Source organism: Engystomops pustulosus, chromosome 4, assembly GCF_040894005.1.
Source record: "Engystomops pustulosus chromosome 4, aEngPut4.maternal, whole genome shotgun sequence".
Taxonomy (NCBI): domain Eukaryota; kingdom Metazoa; phylum Chordata; class Amphibia; order Anura; family Leptodactylidae; genus Engystomops; species Engystomops pustulosus.
In genome coordinates, this window is record NC_092414.1 from 189,113,703 (window position 1) to 189,130,792 (window position 17,090).

The 17,090-nt window shown below is 42.1% G+C and overlaps 1 protein-coding gene across 1 annotated transcript in view; it reads right to left on the bottom strand.

Moving 5' to 3' along the window:
- The window catches only part of LOC140127825 (STE20-like serine/threonine-protein kinase), a 41,200-nt gene extending 24,985 nt beyond the window's left edge, over positions 1-16,215 (bottom strand). Inside the window, exons 1-5 of the mRNA XM_072148933.1 lie at positions 15,828-16,215; positions 1,783-1,947; positions 1,622-1,670; positions 1,381-1,530; positions 521-593 (exon numbers count right to left, since the gene is read on the bottom strand). Coding sequence (XP_072005034.1) covers positions 521-593; positions 1,381-1,530; positions 1,622-1,670; positions 1,783-1,947; positions 15,828-15,974 — 584 coding nt within the window. The 5' untranslated portion in view covers positions 15,975-16,215. The remainder of the gene's footprint in view (positions 1-520; positions 594-1,380; positions 1,531-1,621; positions 1,671-1,782; positions 1,948-15,827) is intronic.
- Between the last annotated feature and the right edge of the window lie 875 nt (positions 16,216-17,090).

Here is a 17,090-nt window from a genome sequence, read left to right on the forward strand (position 1 = left end):
TCACAGATCAATAAGGGGGCATATTATTTAGCGCAAAAAATTGCTTCCTAAAGGCATCATCAAATAATCTGCACAATTAAATAACTCTGAATGGGAACGTATTGGGGAAAATGCAGTTTTTCTGTTTTTTTTTTAAGTCTTGTTTTTATGTTGCAACTGCACCTTTTTAAGTCTTTATGTTTACAGATTATTCAGGATGAACTGACATTTTCATTGATACAATTTTGGGAACTGTATGATTTATTGCATTTTTATTAAAATTTTTATTGCTGGCAAAATTTTCTGTATTACAGCGTACTGCTAAAATGCTGTTTCACTATTAACGCCTGCCTCAAGCAGACTGTAGTAGTCACGGTTGATTAAAAGCCATGATAGCCTCTCAGATATTGGTGACCTACAGGAAAATCTTTTTGTGGGATCTGAACACTGGAAACCGCTCTAATCACGGGCATCTAATGGATTTGCAGGGAAAGCTTCTATGGATAATGGCAATAATGAAAAGAACGTAATTCTCTCTTACCAATAAGGAGTTCCAATAAAAGAACTCCGTCGCTGCAGGGTCTGACTATTCACCGCAGAGACACCAAAATCCGCTGACAGAGAGAGGATATTAGAAATTTACACATAGTCACATACAGTATATAGATAGTCAATATATACAAATTATCACAATTTTGTTAATGCAAAGGACATCTATGTGCCACAGAACTTCAACCTTGATAGACAGTTGGCTAGTACAGTACGGTCTCTTGGGTGCTTTGTAACATCACAGTACCACATACGTCCATAATGTAAGGAGCATGTCAAGGGTAGCAAAGAGGACAGAAGGGAGAGTGAGACCTAAGCTGAGACCCCCAAAGTTGTCACCTACCTACCTGCCTCATGTGCCCTAAATCACTGTGCAGACACAAAACAAGGCAAACAACACACAAAAATAACGAGTGCTCCGGGTCACAACAAGATAGTACGTCCAGTACAGAATCGGAATTCAAAAGGGATAGTCGAGGGTTCAATAGCCCAGATCAATAACCAGAATAAAGGAAGTCCCGGACGCACCTCCCGCAGCAGAGTGGAGGAGCTGTCCATCACACCAATAACCCTTTGCTGGACAGGACTAAGCTAGAGGGAGTCGGGAGTGGTCGAATAGTCAACCGGCTAAACCACAGTTCACACACAGGAATCACAACAAGACCTTAACGTCGTCTTGGTCGCATTCTGTGGACAGAGGGCAATGCCAACACGGATATTACACATAATATGAAAATGTACTTCATTACTGAAATAGATAATTCATTTCTACTTTTCTGAACATTTTGGATTTTAATCTCACCACCATAGATATTTTTGTAATGTGACCATCTGGAGGACCAGAACTCTTACCCAGACGGATGTCTCCATGTTGTGTGAGCAGGATGTTCCCAGCCTTCAAGTCTCTATGGATTATTTTATGTGAGTGTAAATACTGAAGACCAAGGAGAGTTTGATGACAGATCACCCGGATCTGGGCCTCAGTCAGGCCATGTCCCAGCTCTGCATCAGACAGGAATCAGACATGATCAGAGACTTCCACTTTACTTTACATGCTTCGAGTATGTGAATGAAGATTGTGTTTTTTACTGACCGATCATAACTCCATCCAGTGCTCCTCCAGCACAGAACTCCAGTATGATCTGACAAAGAGAGAGAGAACTGATACTTATATATAGAATTTCTATATAAAAAGACAGAATTTATATTAATTTGACCCACTTTAAGTCTACATTCAACAGCACATCCTCTTACCCATAGCTGTCGATCCCAAAATACCGCCTCTAGGAGTCTAAGGATGTTGGGATGCTGGCATTGCCCCAGGATATTAATCTCAGACACATGATCCTCCAGGGCTTCTTCACATGAAATTTCGAGAATCTTAACAGCAGCCGACTCCTGTCTCTCCTTATGACTTGCCTAGAAAAACAATATTTTGTAATATGAAATCAACATTGTGTATTGTCAACCTGGCACAATGGGGCACATTTACTTACCCGATCCTGCGCGATCCCCGATCCGGAATGTCCGCCGGAATGCACATCTGCCGCGATTCAAGAAGATCATGCTCCCGATTTCCTTAATGTGTCGCTTCCCCGATCAGGTCCGCCGGAGTTCACCATCACCCGGTGCATGTAAGTGCATTGGATACGACACAAATTTAAATGTTAAATCCCGCGCTTAGTCTGAATCCATCGGATGGTCCGACGGCCCGCCCCAGCCACCCCTCCGATTTCTGTTGCAGGAAATCCGGTGCCGATGAGCCAAAATCCGATTGCGTGCAACACAATCCCCCGCGCGATCCCTGAAAATTTGGGAAACCCGACCAAAATGCTGCCGCGGGACCCTTAGTAAATGAGCACCAATGTGTTAATGTGTTGTATTGAGGACCCTCTGATATCGAGGCCCATGTTTTACCACAACTTACGTAACGCATGAAGCCGTTTAGTAAAAACTGTATTAAAATTGTGTCAATTTCATATTATGAAGATTGAGTGGAATTTACCATGTTCATAGCATTCTCGTTCTACAACCACGCATTCCCTTTCTTGAGATTACTAGCTCCGTAGTGAGTGAGAAGTAGCAACCTATGGGCTGCGAAACTGCTCAGAAGGATTGTCACTTAGACACAAAGCATAACAGTGGGGGCTTTGTTCAGGTCCCTTTGAGACTACTAATCTTATAACGAATGCCAAAATTCTGGAGAGGCATTGTTTTTTTTAACAATGATTGGGGTCAAAGGCGTAAGACCCCCACCAATGAGTTCTCCCCTAAATGGCTTCTTTATTAGAGACCCTTAGGTCACAAAGGAACATCAGTATCAAACAAGATACTTACTCATAGATGCAGGCACCGGGCCCATGGTTATCTTTTTATAATTGTTATCCACGGTCCTCACTTCTCCTTTAACAATATGCTAATGAGCCTGGGGGGTTACACTAACCCCTTCGTGATCTGGCTTTACAGGCTGTTACACTGTCTCAACCCATTGTGCAGTGAGATTACAACAGGAGATGCTCACTGCACAACTACTGAATGGGCGGGGGGAAGGTGAGACAATGGGGCTTATTTACTAAAAGTCTGCAGCCGCACTTTCGTCGGATATTCCGACGTTTTCAGGTTTTGCGCGGCTGTGATATGTATTTAACAGGGGGTTGTGTCGCATGCGATCGGATTTTGTTGCAGCTGCACTAGCTTACATGCGACAGAAATCGGGGGCTGTGCCGTCGGAAGATCCGACTGATTCGGACTGAGCGGAGGATTTAACTTTCTAAGATCAAGTCACAAGATCAAGCACTGGTTTATCCTCACTGGATTTCCTCTAAAGTAAGCCAACTATTAGGATATACCGTTAGATGATATACGGCGTATATACGTCCCCCATACACTTCTATGGGCTCATGACCTTGTACGGGAGCGGTACGGTGCAGCACATGTGTACCGCAACCGTACCGCTCCTTAGCCCCTAGAAAGAAAGGACATGTCCTATCTTTCTACATGATATGTCACCTTGCGCTGTATATGCCTATGGAGAGGGGCAGGGGTGAGCTGCGCTCATCCTCTGCTCCAATCCGCAGCACCGATGTATGCCCGCCGTACTATGGTACAGCGGGCCTACATTGTCTGAATATAGTCTTATTTTTAAACATCCTCCTCAGACACTTTTCATTGACATGTGTTTACAGATATTTCTGGAATGTTTCCTCAATCACGTGGCATACTCTAGATAAGGTTGCCAGTGTCAGGTAGTGTAAGTCGTTTTCCTGTATATATGGGCACAGCACAGTACTACTACTCCTATCCTGCAAATTTGGGCAAAGAACAGTACTTCTACTCTTATTGCGCATATATATGCACAGCACAGTACTACTACTTCTGTGTATATGGGCACAACACAGTATGACTTATCCTGTGTATACTATCCTGTGTACTACTACTGTTATCCTGTTTACATGAGCACAGCACAGTACTTCTACTCTTATCCTGTGTATATGGACACAGAACAGTACAACTACTTTTTTCCTGTATATATGGACACGACACAGTACAACCACTTTTATTCTGTAAATATGGACACAGCACAGTACTACTAGTCTTATCCTGTATACACTCACCGGCCTCTTTATTAGGTACACCATGCTAGTAACGGGTTGGAGCCCCTTTTGCCTTCAGAACTGCCTCAATTCTTCGTGGCATAGATACAACAAGGTGCTGGAAGCTCCTCAGAGATTTTGGTCCGTATTGACATGATGGCATCACACAGTTGCCGCAGATTTGTCGGCTGCACATCCATGATGCGAATCTCCCGTTCCACCACATCCCAAAGATGCTCTATTGGATTGAGATCTGGTGACTGTGGAGGCCATTTGAGTACAGTGAACTCATTGTCATGTTCAAGAAACCAGTCTGAGATGATTCCAGCTTTATGACATGGCGCATTATCCTGCTGAAAGTAGCCATCAGATGTTGGGTACATTGTGGTCATAAAGGGATGGACATGGTCAGCAACAATACTCAGGTAGGCTGTGGCGTTGCAACGATGCTCAATTGGTACCGAGGGGCCCAAAGAGTGCCAAGAAAATATTCCCCACACCATGACACCACCACCACCAGCCTGAACCGTTGATACAAGGCAGGATGGGTCCATGCTTTCATGTTGTTGACGCCAAATTCTGACCCTACCATCTGAATGTCGCAGCAGAAATCGAGACTCATCAGACCAGGCAACGCTTTTCCAATCTTCTAATGTCCAATTTCGATGAGCTTGTGCAAATTGTAGCCTCAGTTTCCTGTTCTTAGCTGAAAGGAATGGCACCTGGTGTGGTCTTCTGCTGCTGTAGCCCGTCTGCCTCAAAGTTCGACGTACTGTGCGTTCAGAGATGCTCTTCTGCCTACCTTGGTTGTAACGGGTGGTGATTTGAGTCACTGTTGCCTTTCTATCAGCTCGAACCAGTCTGCCCATTCTCCTCTGGCATCAACAAGGCATTTCCGCCCACAGAACTGCCGCTCACTGGATGTTTTTTCTTTTTTGGACCATTCTCTGTAAACCCTAGAGATGGTTGTGTAGGAAAATCCCAGTAGATCAGCAGTTTCTGAAATACTCAGACCAGCCCTTCTGGCACCAACAACCATGCCACGTTCAAAGGCACTCAAATAACCTTTCTTCCCCATACTGATGCTCGGTTTGAACTGCAGGAGATTGTCTTGACCATGTCTACATGCCTAAATGCACTGAGTTGCTGCCATGTGATTGGCTGATTAGAAATTAAGTGTTAACGAGCAGTTGGACAGGTGTACCTAATAAAGTGGCCAGTGAGTGTATATGGGCACATCACATTACTACTACACGTATCCTGTATATGCAGACACAGTGCTGCTACTACTACTACTAATATTAATTTCTTATTAATATAGCGCACACAGATTACGCAGCGCTGCACAGAGCCTGCCAAATCAGTCTTATCCTGTGTATATGGGCACAGCACAGCACTACTACTGTTATCCTGTATATATGGACACATCACATTACTACTAAACTTATCCTGTATATGTGGAGACAGTGCTACCACTCTTGTCATGTATATCTGGGCACTGGACAGTACAACTACTCCTATCCTGTTTATATATGGGCACAGCACAGTACAACAACTATTATTCTGTGTATAAGGACACCGCCCAGTACTACTACTCTTATCCTGTATATAGGAGCACTGCACAGTACTACTACTCTTATCCTGTATAAGTGGGCACAGCACAGTACTACTACTCTTATCATGTATAAGTGGGCACAGTACTTCTAATCTTATCCTGTATAAGCGGGCATAGTGCTACTACTCTTATCCTGTGTAAGTGGGCACAGTACTTCTACTCTTATCCTGTATATGTGGGCACAGTACTTCTACTCTTATCCTGTATATGTGGGCACAGTACTTCTACTCTTATCCTGTATATGTGGGCACAGTACTTCTACTCTTATCCTGTATATGTGGGCACAGTGCTACTACTCTTATCCTGTGTAAGTGGGCACAGTATTACTACACTTATCTTGTATCAGCAGGCACAGTACTTCTACTCTTATCCTGTGTAAGTGGGCACTGCACAGTATTACTACACTTATCCTGTATATGTGGGCACAGTACTTCTAATCTTACCCTGTATAAGCGGGCATAGTGCTACTACTCTTATCCTGTGTAAGTGGGCACAGTATTACTACTCTTATCCTGTATAAGCGGCAGGGCCGATTCTAGCATATTTGCTGCCTGAGGCGAATATTAAAATGCTGCCCCCCCCCCCCACGCTCCCTGTTAAGTAAATGCTGAAAACTTTACTAACAATTAACAACCCTACAGGCAGCTCCCTGACACTGTGTGACTGACTACAGGATCTGAGAGACATTAGTGGCATCTAGTACCTTATAGATGACAATCTCTTCCATCAGGAGGACTTTATTCCGGGTTCTCCAATCCATGACGTATCACTGCTGAATTCACGGCCAGATATCTTCAGCTCCGTGCAGCATCTCCACCCGGCGTCCCTAAAAATACCACAGTCACTTACAGTATGAAGTCTCCTGGATAACACACTGTGCTCCTAAATAATATATACCCCTCACAACACAACTGACCGCACGCTACCCCACATATAACACATCCCTTCATTATATAGGGATAAAATCTATATACATATAATATACTGTATCCCATATACAGCCCCTGCAGCTAAGTAATATACTGTACCCGATATACAGCCCCCCCCAGCATAGTAATATTCTGTATCCCATATACATCCCCCCAGCTTAGTAATATACTGTATCCCATATACATCCCCCCCAGCATAGTGATATAGTGATATATAATATATACAGCACCCCCCAGTATAAAATGATTCTGGCCCCATATAATATATACTGAATCCCCCCCAGTATAAAATAATTATAGCCCCAAATAATATCTATAGCATCCCCCCAGTATAAAATAAGTATAGCCCCAAATAATATCTATAGCATCCCCCCAGTATAAAATAATTATAGCCCCAAATAATATATATAGCATCCCCCCCCAGTATAAAATAATTATAGCCCCAAATAATATCTATAGCATCCCCCCCAGTTTAAAATAATTATAGCCCCAAATAATATCTATAGCATCCCCCCCCCAGTATAAAATAATTATAGCCCCAAATAATATCTATAGCATCCCCCCCAGTATAAAATAATTATAGCCCCAAATAATATCTATAGCATCCCCCCCCCCCAGTATAAAATAATTATAGCCCCAAATAATATCTATAGCATCCCCCCCCAGTATAAAATAATTATAGCCCCAAATAATATCTATAGCATCCCCCCCAGTATAAAATAATTATAGCCCCAAATAATATCTATAGCATCCCCCCCCAGTATAAAATAATTATAGCCCCAAATAATATCTATAGCACCCCCCCCCAGTATAAAATAATTATAGCCCCAAATAATATATATATAGCATCCCACCCAGTATAAAATAATTATAGCCCCAAATAATATATATATAGCATCCCCCCCAGTATAAAATAATTATAGCCCCAAATAATATCTATAGCATCCCCCCCAGTATAAAATAATTATGGCCCCAAATAATATATATAGCATCCCCCCCAGTATAAAATAATTATAGCCCCAAATAATATATATAGCATCCCCCCCAGTATAAAATAATTATAGCTCCAAATCCCCAAATAAAATATACAGAACCCCCACCCCCACCCCTAGTATAAAATAATTCTGGCCCCATATAATATCTATAGCATCCCCCTAGTATTAAACAATCATAGCCCCAAATAATATATATATAGCATTCCCCCCAGTATAAAATAATTACAGTATAGCCCCAAATAATATAAATATATATTGCATCCCCCCCAGTAATAAAGAAATAATTATAGCCCCAAATAAAATAGCATTCCATGATCCCCCCCCCCCAGTTTAAAATAATTCTGGCCCCATATGATATATATAGCCCCCCGCAGTATTAATTATTAGCCACAATTAATTAAATACATGAAAAATAATAAAAATCATACTCACCTGCAGGCAGCTGCTCCCTCGGCGCGGCTCCGGTGTTCACGCGGCTCCGCACAGTGACACAGGCGCCGCGCCATGACGTCATGGCGCCTGTGTCACTGCTTAGAACGGAGCGACGCAGCTGCCGGAAAGGCGCTGCGTCGCTCCGCATATAAATCGCGCCTGTGTCTTAAAGAGACAGGCGCGATTTATTTAGCTGGTGGGCGATTCGGGCGTTAATGGACGCCCGAATCGCCCACTTTAGAGCGGCGAATTTCGCCGCCCTGTACAGGGACCCGCATTCTGCCGCCTGAAGCGAGATTTTCATCTCGCCTCATGGCAGATGCGGCCCTGATAAGCGGGCATAGTACTTCTACTCTTATCCTGTGTAAGTGGGCACTGCACAGTATTACTACACTTATCTTGTATAAGTGGGCACAGTACTTCTAATCTTATCCTGTATAAGCGGGCATAGTGCTACTACTCTTATCCTGTGTAAGTGGGCACAGTATTACTACACTTATCCTGTATAAGAGGGCACAGTACTTCTACTCTTTTCCTGTATATATGGACACTGCACAGTACGACTACTCTTTTCCTGTATATATGGACACTGCACAGTACGATTACTCTTATCCTCTATATGTGGGCACAGTACTACTACTCTTATCTTGTATTTATAGTCCAAGCACTATGAAACTACTCTTACTCAGTATACATAATTTTACCAAAGGGAGAATAGGGGCTCACACTTTAACCTTGCACTTGGTCCTTCTTTAACCTATCCACTCGGCCAATATAAAAATAATCTTGCTCAATACATTGTGCCCCGCTGCTCCATTATCCATCAACATTAGTCTATATGCAAAGTGTCAATTGTAGACTGAAAAGATATGTAGCTTTTAATGGGGTAAATAAGCCTTGTCAAGGTTAAAGTAAAGAACTGTATTTTTCATTCTGCTCAGGTATTTAAAAACTGATTGTGTAAAGCCCATACATGTATAACCTTGTACATAATACTTTAAAGAGTAACACTAAGTTACATGAAGAAATTCTCTTTAACTTGTAAAGAAAGAGGCAAGTAATCATCAATTAACCCCTGCACCGCTAGATAATAAACAGTGAACGTATTATCCTACACGCCCTCTGCTGGTCAATAATTACAACCACAGTTTATGGGTTGTAAGCCAGCAAAAATTGGTGACCTTAGAACGCCTGATCATGATGATCTTAGGTCCTTCTGACCCCTGATTATTTAGCAGTCCGACTACATTGACCTGATATGCCTCCACCTTTAGAATAATTTCACAAATAGGTCTTATGTGGGTCCTACTTACTCAATGTGGAGTCAGCCTTGATCAGCATTTAGATGTGAACAAGACTCTACCCCGTTGCCTCACTCCCTTTAACATACATGGTGTCAGGAACTAGGCTTGGTAGGTCATTTTGAGTTGTAGACATGATGACAGGTCCTCTTTAAAGTTGAATTATCAGTTCCTCTTGTGCATATTCTATGTGGGGGACAGAATATAATATACAGACATAGCTTCACCTCTTATATTATATCGGAAGTCCTTGTGGTTTTTCTTCTACCTAACAAGTGTTTTCTAAAAGGAAATGCCCGAACAGTCTACTCAGACTGAGGAAACTACATACAAGACTTTTGTAGATTATTTCACTTTTTAACATTGAATGCTGGTTCTCTTTTGCCTGGTTCAAAAATTACAGTGGTTGATATCTTGTCCATCTTATTTGGTAGTTTACTCCTCCCGAATACTTTACAAGGCTCCATTAATAAAGTTTGGATGTTATTTTGTGGCTGTAAAATATAGATACAGTATAGTTTATTGTAAACCAAGCACACTGACATGCTGGTGTGTGCCCCCTGTGACAAGATATGCTCTTCTTTAAGCTTATTATTCCCTGTTTTTTTTTAGAAAAAGAGGCCTTAAAATATGCAAATTAGTCATCTCAGGGGCTCCAGGCTCCATTAACAGATATGGCACCCCAAGCCCCTCAGGCTCATTTGCATAATTGTAAAAGCCTTTTTTTTTGTAAAAAACGGAGAATTAGAAACTAAAATAAGCGCAGATCCTGCCAGAGGGGGCAGTGTGCTTGGTTTACAATCCTTTATCCTAGCGGTAGATCTCCTTTAATATTTTTTTTATATCTAGCAGTTACCTCTTGATAAAATTAGTCTTCCTCACAATTTGCACTATGTTGAATTTAGAGAAAAAAAACCTTAGAAAAATCGAATCCCAATTATTGCGGCATGTACAAACACTGCTCAGAGGAGAGCCGTCACCTTCATAGACCATCATACAAGCAGATTATGCTGCCTGTGAAATGGACAGTCTTAGCGTAAAGGGTTAACTACATACTTATCTGAAATTCACAGTTGACTAAGCATATACTATCTATTTTAGTACATAAAAGGGGGAGGAAGTAGCGTTAAGTCTATATTTGTAGCCTTCCACATGCAGAAACGAAGCACCTGAATATTTAAAGCACGTAAATATTTAAAGAGATTGTGCAGAAGTGAAAAAGTTTCTTACTGCAGAGAATATACTACAAAAAATCCTTGTTAATCCCTCTGCTCCGGTCTGCCCACGTCTTATTTTCTTTCTATACCTGCAGTGATGATGGGTCACATATCTCTGTGATCTCCATAGACAATCACTGCCTTGCACGCAGCAATAAGGCCAATGGCTTAACCAAGCAATTAAGGACAAACAGAGAAGTTTTAGGGACCCAAGTAGCTACGGGGGAATTGTTAGGGAGAGGTAAGTAGGAACCCATGTTTAGCTGCTTCACCCTCTGTAAGGCACAAATCACTCTGCATTTTTGACATTGAAAAAACAGAAACCCCAGTAATCACTTGGGCGTCTCCACGATATTAAACCTCATTCCTCATGTACCTCATGTCCCTACACAGTATGAAGCTTTCATCCCTATTTAAATAATGTAAGGATGGGAACACACCCGTAATTGATAACTCCCAGTTGACAATGTATTCATACACTTCTAGTAGACGTTATATAGTAATGGCACAATGCAGGTTGGAAAAATACTATTGAAATGCTAACATATTGGGGCAAATTTACTTACTCGATCCTGTTGCGATCCCCGATCCGGACGGTTCGACGAAGATGAAGTCCGGCGTGATTCACTAAGATTGTGCGCCCGATATCCTGCATGTGTCGCTTCCCCGATCAGGTCCGCCGGAGTTCACCTTCTTCTTCCCGGTGCATGTAAGTGCTTGTCTTGCAACACAATTTGCGATGTTAAATCCCGCACGTTGTCCGTATCTGTTGGATCATCCGATGGCACGCCCCCTGATTTGTGTCGTGTAAAATCCGATCGCGTGCTCCAAAAACCCGACGAAAATACGATCCGCGGACCCTTAGTAAATGAGCCCCATTGTAGAGGAAATCTCTTTGATCCCAAAAATGCATTTATCATTTCTGTCCATTATCAAGATATTTCCATTTTAATCTGTATGCTAAAGAGGCAGTTAGTGCACCCCAGACATCTCCTTAGCACCCCATGAAACACTGTTATTGCTGCCTGGACCACTACTCACATAAACAGGAGAATTGTAATTGTGAGATAAAAGGACTGACACTGGAAGAGGGAAGTGATTTAGGTGGGAATAGCAGAGCCCCGGGTGCACAAACTGCCTCATTAGCATACAGATTCAAATGGGAATATCTTGTAAATGGCACAATGAACATAAATAATGAAGGCATTTTGTATAATCACTGTGCATTTCTTGCTGACAGCAGGATGTATTCCTTGGTGGAGGAGGTAGATTCCCTTTAATTGGGAATAAAATTATGTCATAGTGCTCTTTACATTTTTTTTTTAAATCTCAGTTTTAAGTAGTGTCTATTGGGTAGGGTATTGTTTGGTTGTGGATGTTAGGATGTTATATAAGCTAAATGTAAATTATTTTAGCAAAAAAAGGGGAAGCTAGATCTCCTGAGACTGCATGTAGCCTACACAGAGAGGCAACATGTGGGTGACACAGTGTGGAGTAGATTTAACATAAAACTTGACATTTTAATTTTGTTGTCCGAAATTTTTGGTGAATCTTTTACCCAAAATGTTTAATTAATTAACTACCATATTGCACATTAGTGGAATAAATTAGTGCGGTTTGGGCAGTAGCCCAGGGCCAAAGCCTGTTAGGGGGCTCACGGCTACCCAAACCACCCAATATATTTTATACTGAGAAGGACCTTCATCCATGAAATATACATATGCACAAGAGCCAACCACGGATTGTTCCCCAAAAAGCTGGTTGTAGTACCAAATGTAGGAAGTGATTCCAGACTTGTAGGGGCTATAATATTCATACAGACCAGGGTCCTTGGCAGTCCTAATCCGCCCCATGCACATTGCATATTACAGGCCAATATGATTCTTCTGCTGTAATTGCTTGACATTAGCTGTTACTATTGGGAAACCAAAATGTGTGTTCCACAAAACTAACTTATCCCTTATCTAAAGCGATTGCTACCAGAACTCTATTCACATGGACACTTTAAGTCCCCATTCTCCTGAGTGCTGTGAATAGAGAATGTTTTGCAGGGTCACCCCCTCCCTTCAAAGATCCCATTCTTTTCTGATTATATAAAATCCTAGTTCTAACGATTATAAGTGTTTGAATAAGTGTTTGACTCTTTTTTGTGGATGCGAGAGAAGTTAGTTTTGTAGGACATCCCCTTTAAAGGAAACCTACCATTTGATTTGATGCATTATGAAGCAAGCATACCTTGAGAATTTTGTAGCTGCACTGATGCAGAAACATATCTTGTTTAATCCCTGAGCTGAGTGATTTTGCTGAATAAACAATTATAAAATTATGATAATGAAGCTTTGTCGCTCTGTGCCCGGGCTCAGCGCTTTTCCTTTCACATTAGTTATACACTGCTCAGAGGATGATGAAATCATGTTTTCCCTGCCAGGCAGAATAATTAAATGCTGCACCATCCCCCAGCTGCTGTGTATGAGTGATCCAGCTCAGGTTGATTAGTCTTGTCTTGGCTGTTCAGAAAGCTCTGTGTAATGTGGATCCAGCTTTCCCAAGGTCCTGAATTTTATAATAGTTTTTTCAGCAAAACCACTCAGCACACGGATTGAACAAGATTTAACAGTGTAGCTACAGCATTCTCAATGTATGTTTGGTTCATAACGCATGATTTTATTTAAGTAGAACCATTCTTGCATTGAATAGTGTCAGGGTTCAGGGTCTGTGGATCCTCTGGACCACCGGTGGAGATAGTACAAGCCGACACCTGGGACCGGAGTCTAAGTGGTACCTGGTCTTCACCAGAGCACATAGCAAAGCGGGATGGTCTTGCTGCGCCGGGGTGCCACTAGGTTGTTCCACAGGTGCGACTAGCCCATGGTGGCACTCAAGGTAGTAATGCAGGACACAGTCCCTTTAAATAAGACCCATGCATAAATCTGTGCTACATGAGGAATTTCCCTATTACTTCAAGCAGAGCACAGACAAGTGTATTACTTCCTTCTATTGTGTATGTACTATACAGTTTACATGTTATAACAGATTAATACTAATATCTAATGTATTGTCACAAGTCTGGGAAGCCCGTATGTGATGTGCTGATATTACAGCCATTGTCTGAGCACTAACAAATATGACAAAATAGAATCTGTATGACTTAGAGACTGGTTGACAAAGGGCAGATATTTTTAACCTTTACTTTAGAGAAATGTTCTTGTTCCATTACTCAGGTGGGAGGATGTGTTTTCTATGTGTCCCCGCCATCAGTGGTGGGTGTTAAGCTGTAGTAGGCACTTGTTATCCTGCTGTTGTGCCCAGACTGGAGAGAACTCTGATCCCTGTCACTTTGCTCCTGAGAGTAGGACAGTCACTAGACAAGTTGACTTCACCTGTAAACCCATGAGCTTCAGAAAGATAAAAAAACAATACTCCAGGATTTCTCTTACTAATCCACAATGTGTGTGGTAATAACATCTTGTGAACATGTGATAGCGTCGTATTTACACCCAGCAGTCAATCCGAGGAGGCAGAACTGCAGGGGAGGGAGAGAGGAGCAGCTTGAACCAATGATAAGATAGGGGGTGTGTCTTAGACTATCTCAGGCTCTGTGTACTGTAGATACTCTGTAATCACAGATAACTACTCTGCCCTAATGAATATAAGCTATCAATCAGCCAAGCTGTAAGAAAAAGAATATATCTATAGATGCTGACTTGCATATCATTTTAACATCTTACTGGACCATAACTTTAACGGATTAATCGATAATAATTATAACTCCTTAATTTATATAGCATCTACAGATTACACAGCGCTGCACATAACTTGCCAAATCAGTCCCTGTCCCCAATGGGGCTCACAATTGAATCAACTTACCAGTATGTTTTTGGAGTGTGGGAGGAAACCGGAGGACACCCACGCAAACACAGAGAGAACATACAAACTCTTTGCAGATGTTGACCCTGGGACTTGAACCCAGGTCCCTAGCGCTGCAAGGCTGTAATGCTAACCATGCCTTAATTTTTGTTAAAAACCTTAAATTCACTACCAAAACCACAAGACCATTAGACTATTTTGGTGCATTAATAAAACCGTAAGAAACAGTAAAATCTAGTATAAACTGCCATATTTAATATTTAGATAATATCCAGATATAGGGACGACCATCTTCATTAATGAGTTTACGTAAACTTTAGTGAACAGACTGGTAGCTCTTGTCCACTATTATGCTATCAGAGTAGATAAGGTCCATCAAGTCCAACATATTGGGGCTCATTTACTTACCCGGTCCAGTCACGATCCAGCGGCGCGTTGTCCGGCGCTGATTCAGGTCTGCCGGGATTCACTAAGGTCCGTGCGCCCGATATCCACCAGGTGTCGCTGCTTCGCTGAGGTCCGCTGGAGTTCACAGTGCTGATCTTGCGACATTTTTTTTTTTAAATTCCGCATTTTTTCAGAATCCATCAGGTTTTCCTACGGCCACGTCCACGATTTCTGTCGCGTGAAGGCCGGCGCCGATGCACCACAATCCGATCGTGTGTGCCAAAATCCTGGGGCAATTCGGCACAAATCGGAAATATTCGGGAGACCCGCCGAAAATGCACGATTCGGAACCTTAGTAAATGAGCCCCATTGTCCTGTGGTGCTGATCCAGAGGAAGTATAAATTACCCTACAAAGCTGATGCCACTTGGCCCAAAGTTGGGAAAAATTCCTTCCCAACCAGATACATGGCAGCCAGAGCAACTCTCTGAATCAACATCACATCACTCACATCACTATGCTGGTTTCATAGCTTGTAGCCCTTTACCTCAACGAGAATGAGCTTGCATTACCAAACAGGAGTTCTCCTATTTCTATTTTTGTAGTGCCGAAATAACATTGTCATAAAGTATCAAAATAATACTACCATATGGTACCATAAAATGGCTGCACATTACTGCAATATACTCCAAGACACTGATTTAACACTCAAAGTAGGGTAAGGATCACCAAATGGGGTAATGATGGACTCAGTAATTCAGCAGGTAATGCTACTTATTTTTATATAATTGACATCTTAAAAACTCTACATTGCCCTGAGGGTTAGATCCTTGACTCCTTAACAACCACAAATTGAGAAAATGTGCAATAACCTACTTGCCACCCCTTAAATCCAATCGGACAGCCTTGAACATTACGCTGACTTCTAGAGCCCCATGAATTGTTCTTGAATTTATTCGCTTACCTTGTAGACTTTTCCAAATGCACCATCTCCAAGCTCATTGAGAATCTCCCAGTTCTGTTCCGGGTTAATATCCCGTCGGAGCCATTGACATTCTACTAAATGCTTCTTCTCTCCTCCATACCCAAGAAGCTTCAAGATGAAGGCCATGGCTAAGGTTTCCAGTCATTTGATAAGAATATGAATGGTCCTTCGGAGTCAAGATGGATCCATTTATATCCAAGAGTTTAGAAATGGAAGTGTAAAATTCAAAATAAAATTAAATAGTTATCCGAAAACATGGAAAGAAAATTGATGAGGAATCTTTATAGCCTTATATATAGTACTGAGCGTGGCCTCATAGTAATAGTGATGAGATAAAATTCATAGGGAAGTGAGATGCGTCCGTAATTCCTCAGTCACATCCTATAGTAACGTAGTAGAAGAAAAATATAGGCTCTTACTCACTAGACGATGATGTACAGGAAGTAGAGCAGCGCATGAAGGAAACTAAATGCTATCGCCTCCTTCTAACCACACATTTCTTATATACAACTGAACCCGTGTATCAGGCAGCTGTAATATACAGTAAGCAAATTTCCCCTTTTGTTACATGTTTGCCCACACGGATAGATCAGGTGTTCTGCTCGGTGTGTCATGCTAAAGCCCACAATCCACAAAACTGTTTTATATGAGAATAATAATCTTTATTTATATAGCGCCATCAAATTCCGTAGCGCTTTACAATGGGTCCTGAAAAGCTTTAAAGGGAACCTGTCACCGCTGTTCCAAAAAAATGAAACTAAGACAGGTTCCCATAGAGCCCTTTAGTCCTAAGGGTACCCATTTATCAACTAACACTAGCGATGCATAGAAAAGCAAAAAAATCACATTTTATTCTGTACCTGGTAACCAGGGAGAACCCAGCGAGTCCACGTGGGAGGATCACCGCGGCTCGAGTCCTCGCCCTCCTCTGTGCACATCAGCCAGCGCACGCCTCCATGTTTCCTACGTCACGCGGCTCCCTGGCTTCCTGCTCGCTGATAAGCATTGACACAGCTGAGAGCAGCCAGTGCGCGTGCGCGGAACTCGGCTGTGCGATGTAGGAAAAATCATACAGGAGGCGTGCACTGGCTGATGTGCACAGAGGAGGGTGAGGACTCGAGCCACGGTGATCCTCCCACGTGGACTCGATTTTTTCTTGTTTTTGTGTGCATTTTTCACTACACAACAACCTTTGGGAAGCGGACAAAATTTCCAAATGGGGTGAACGTATTTGCGCCATTT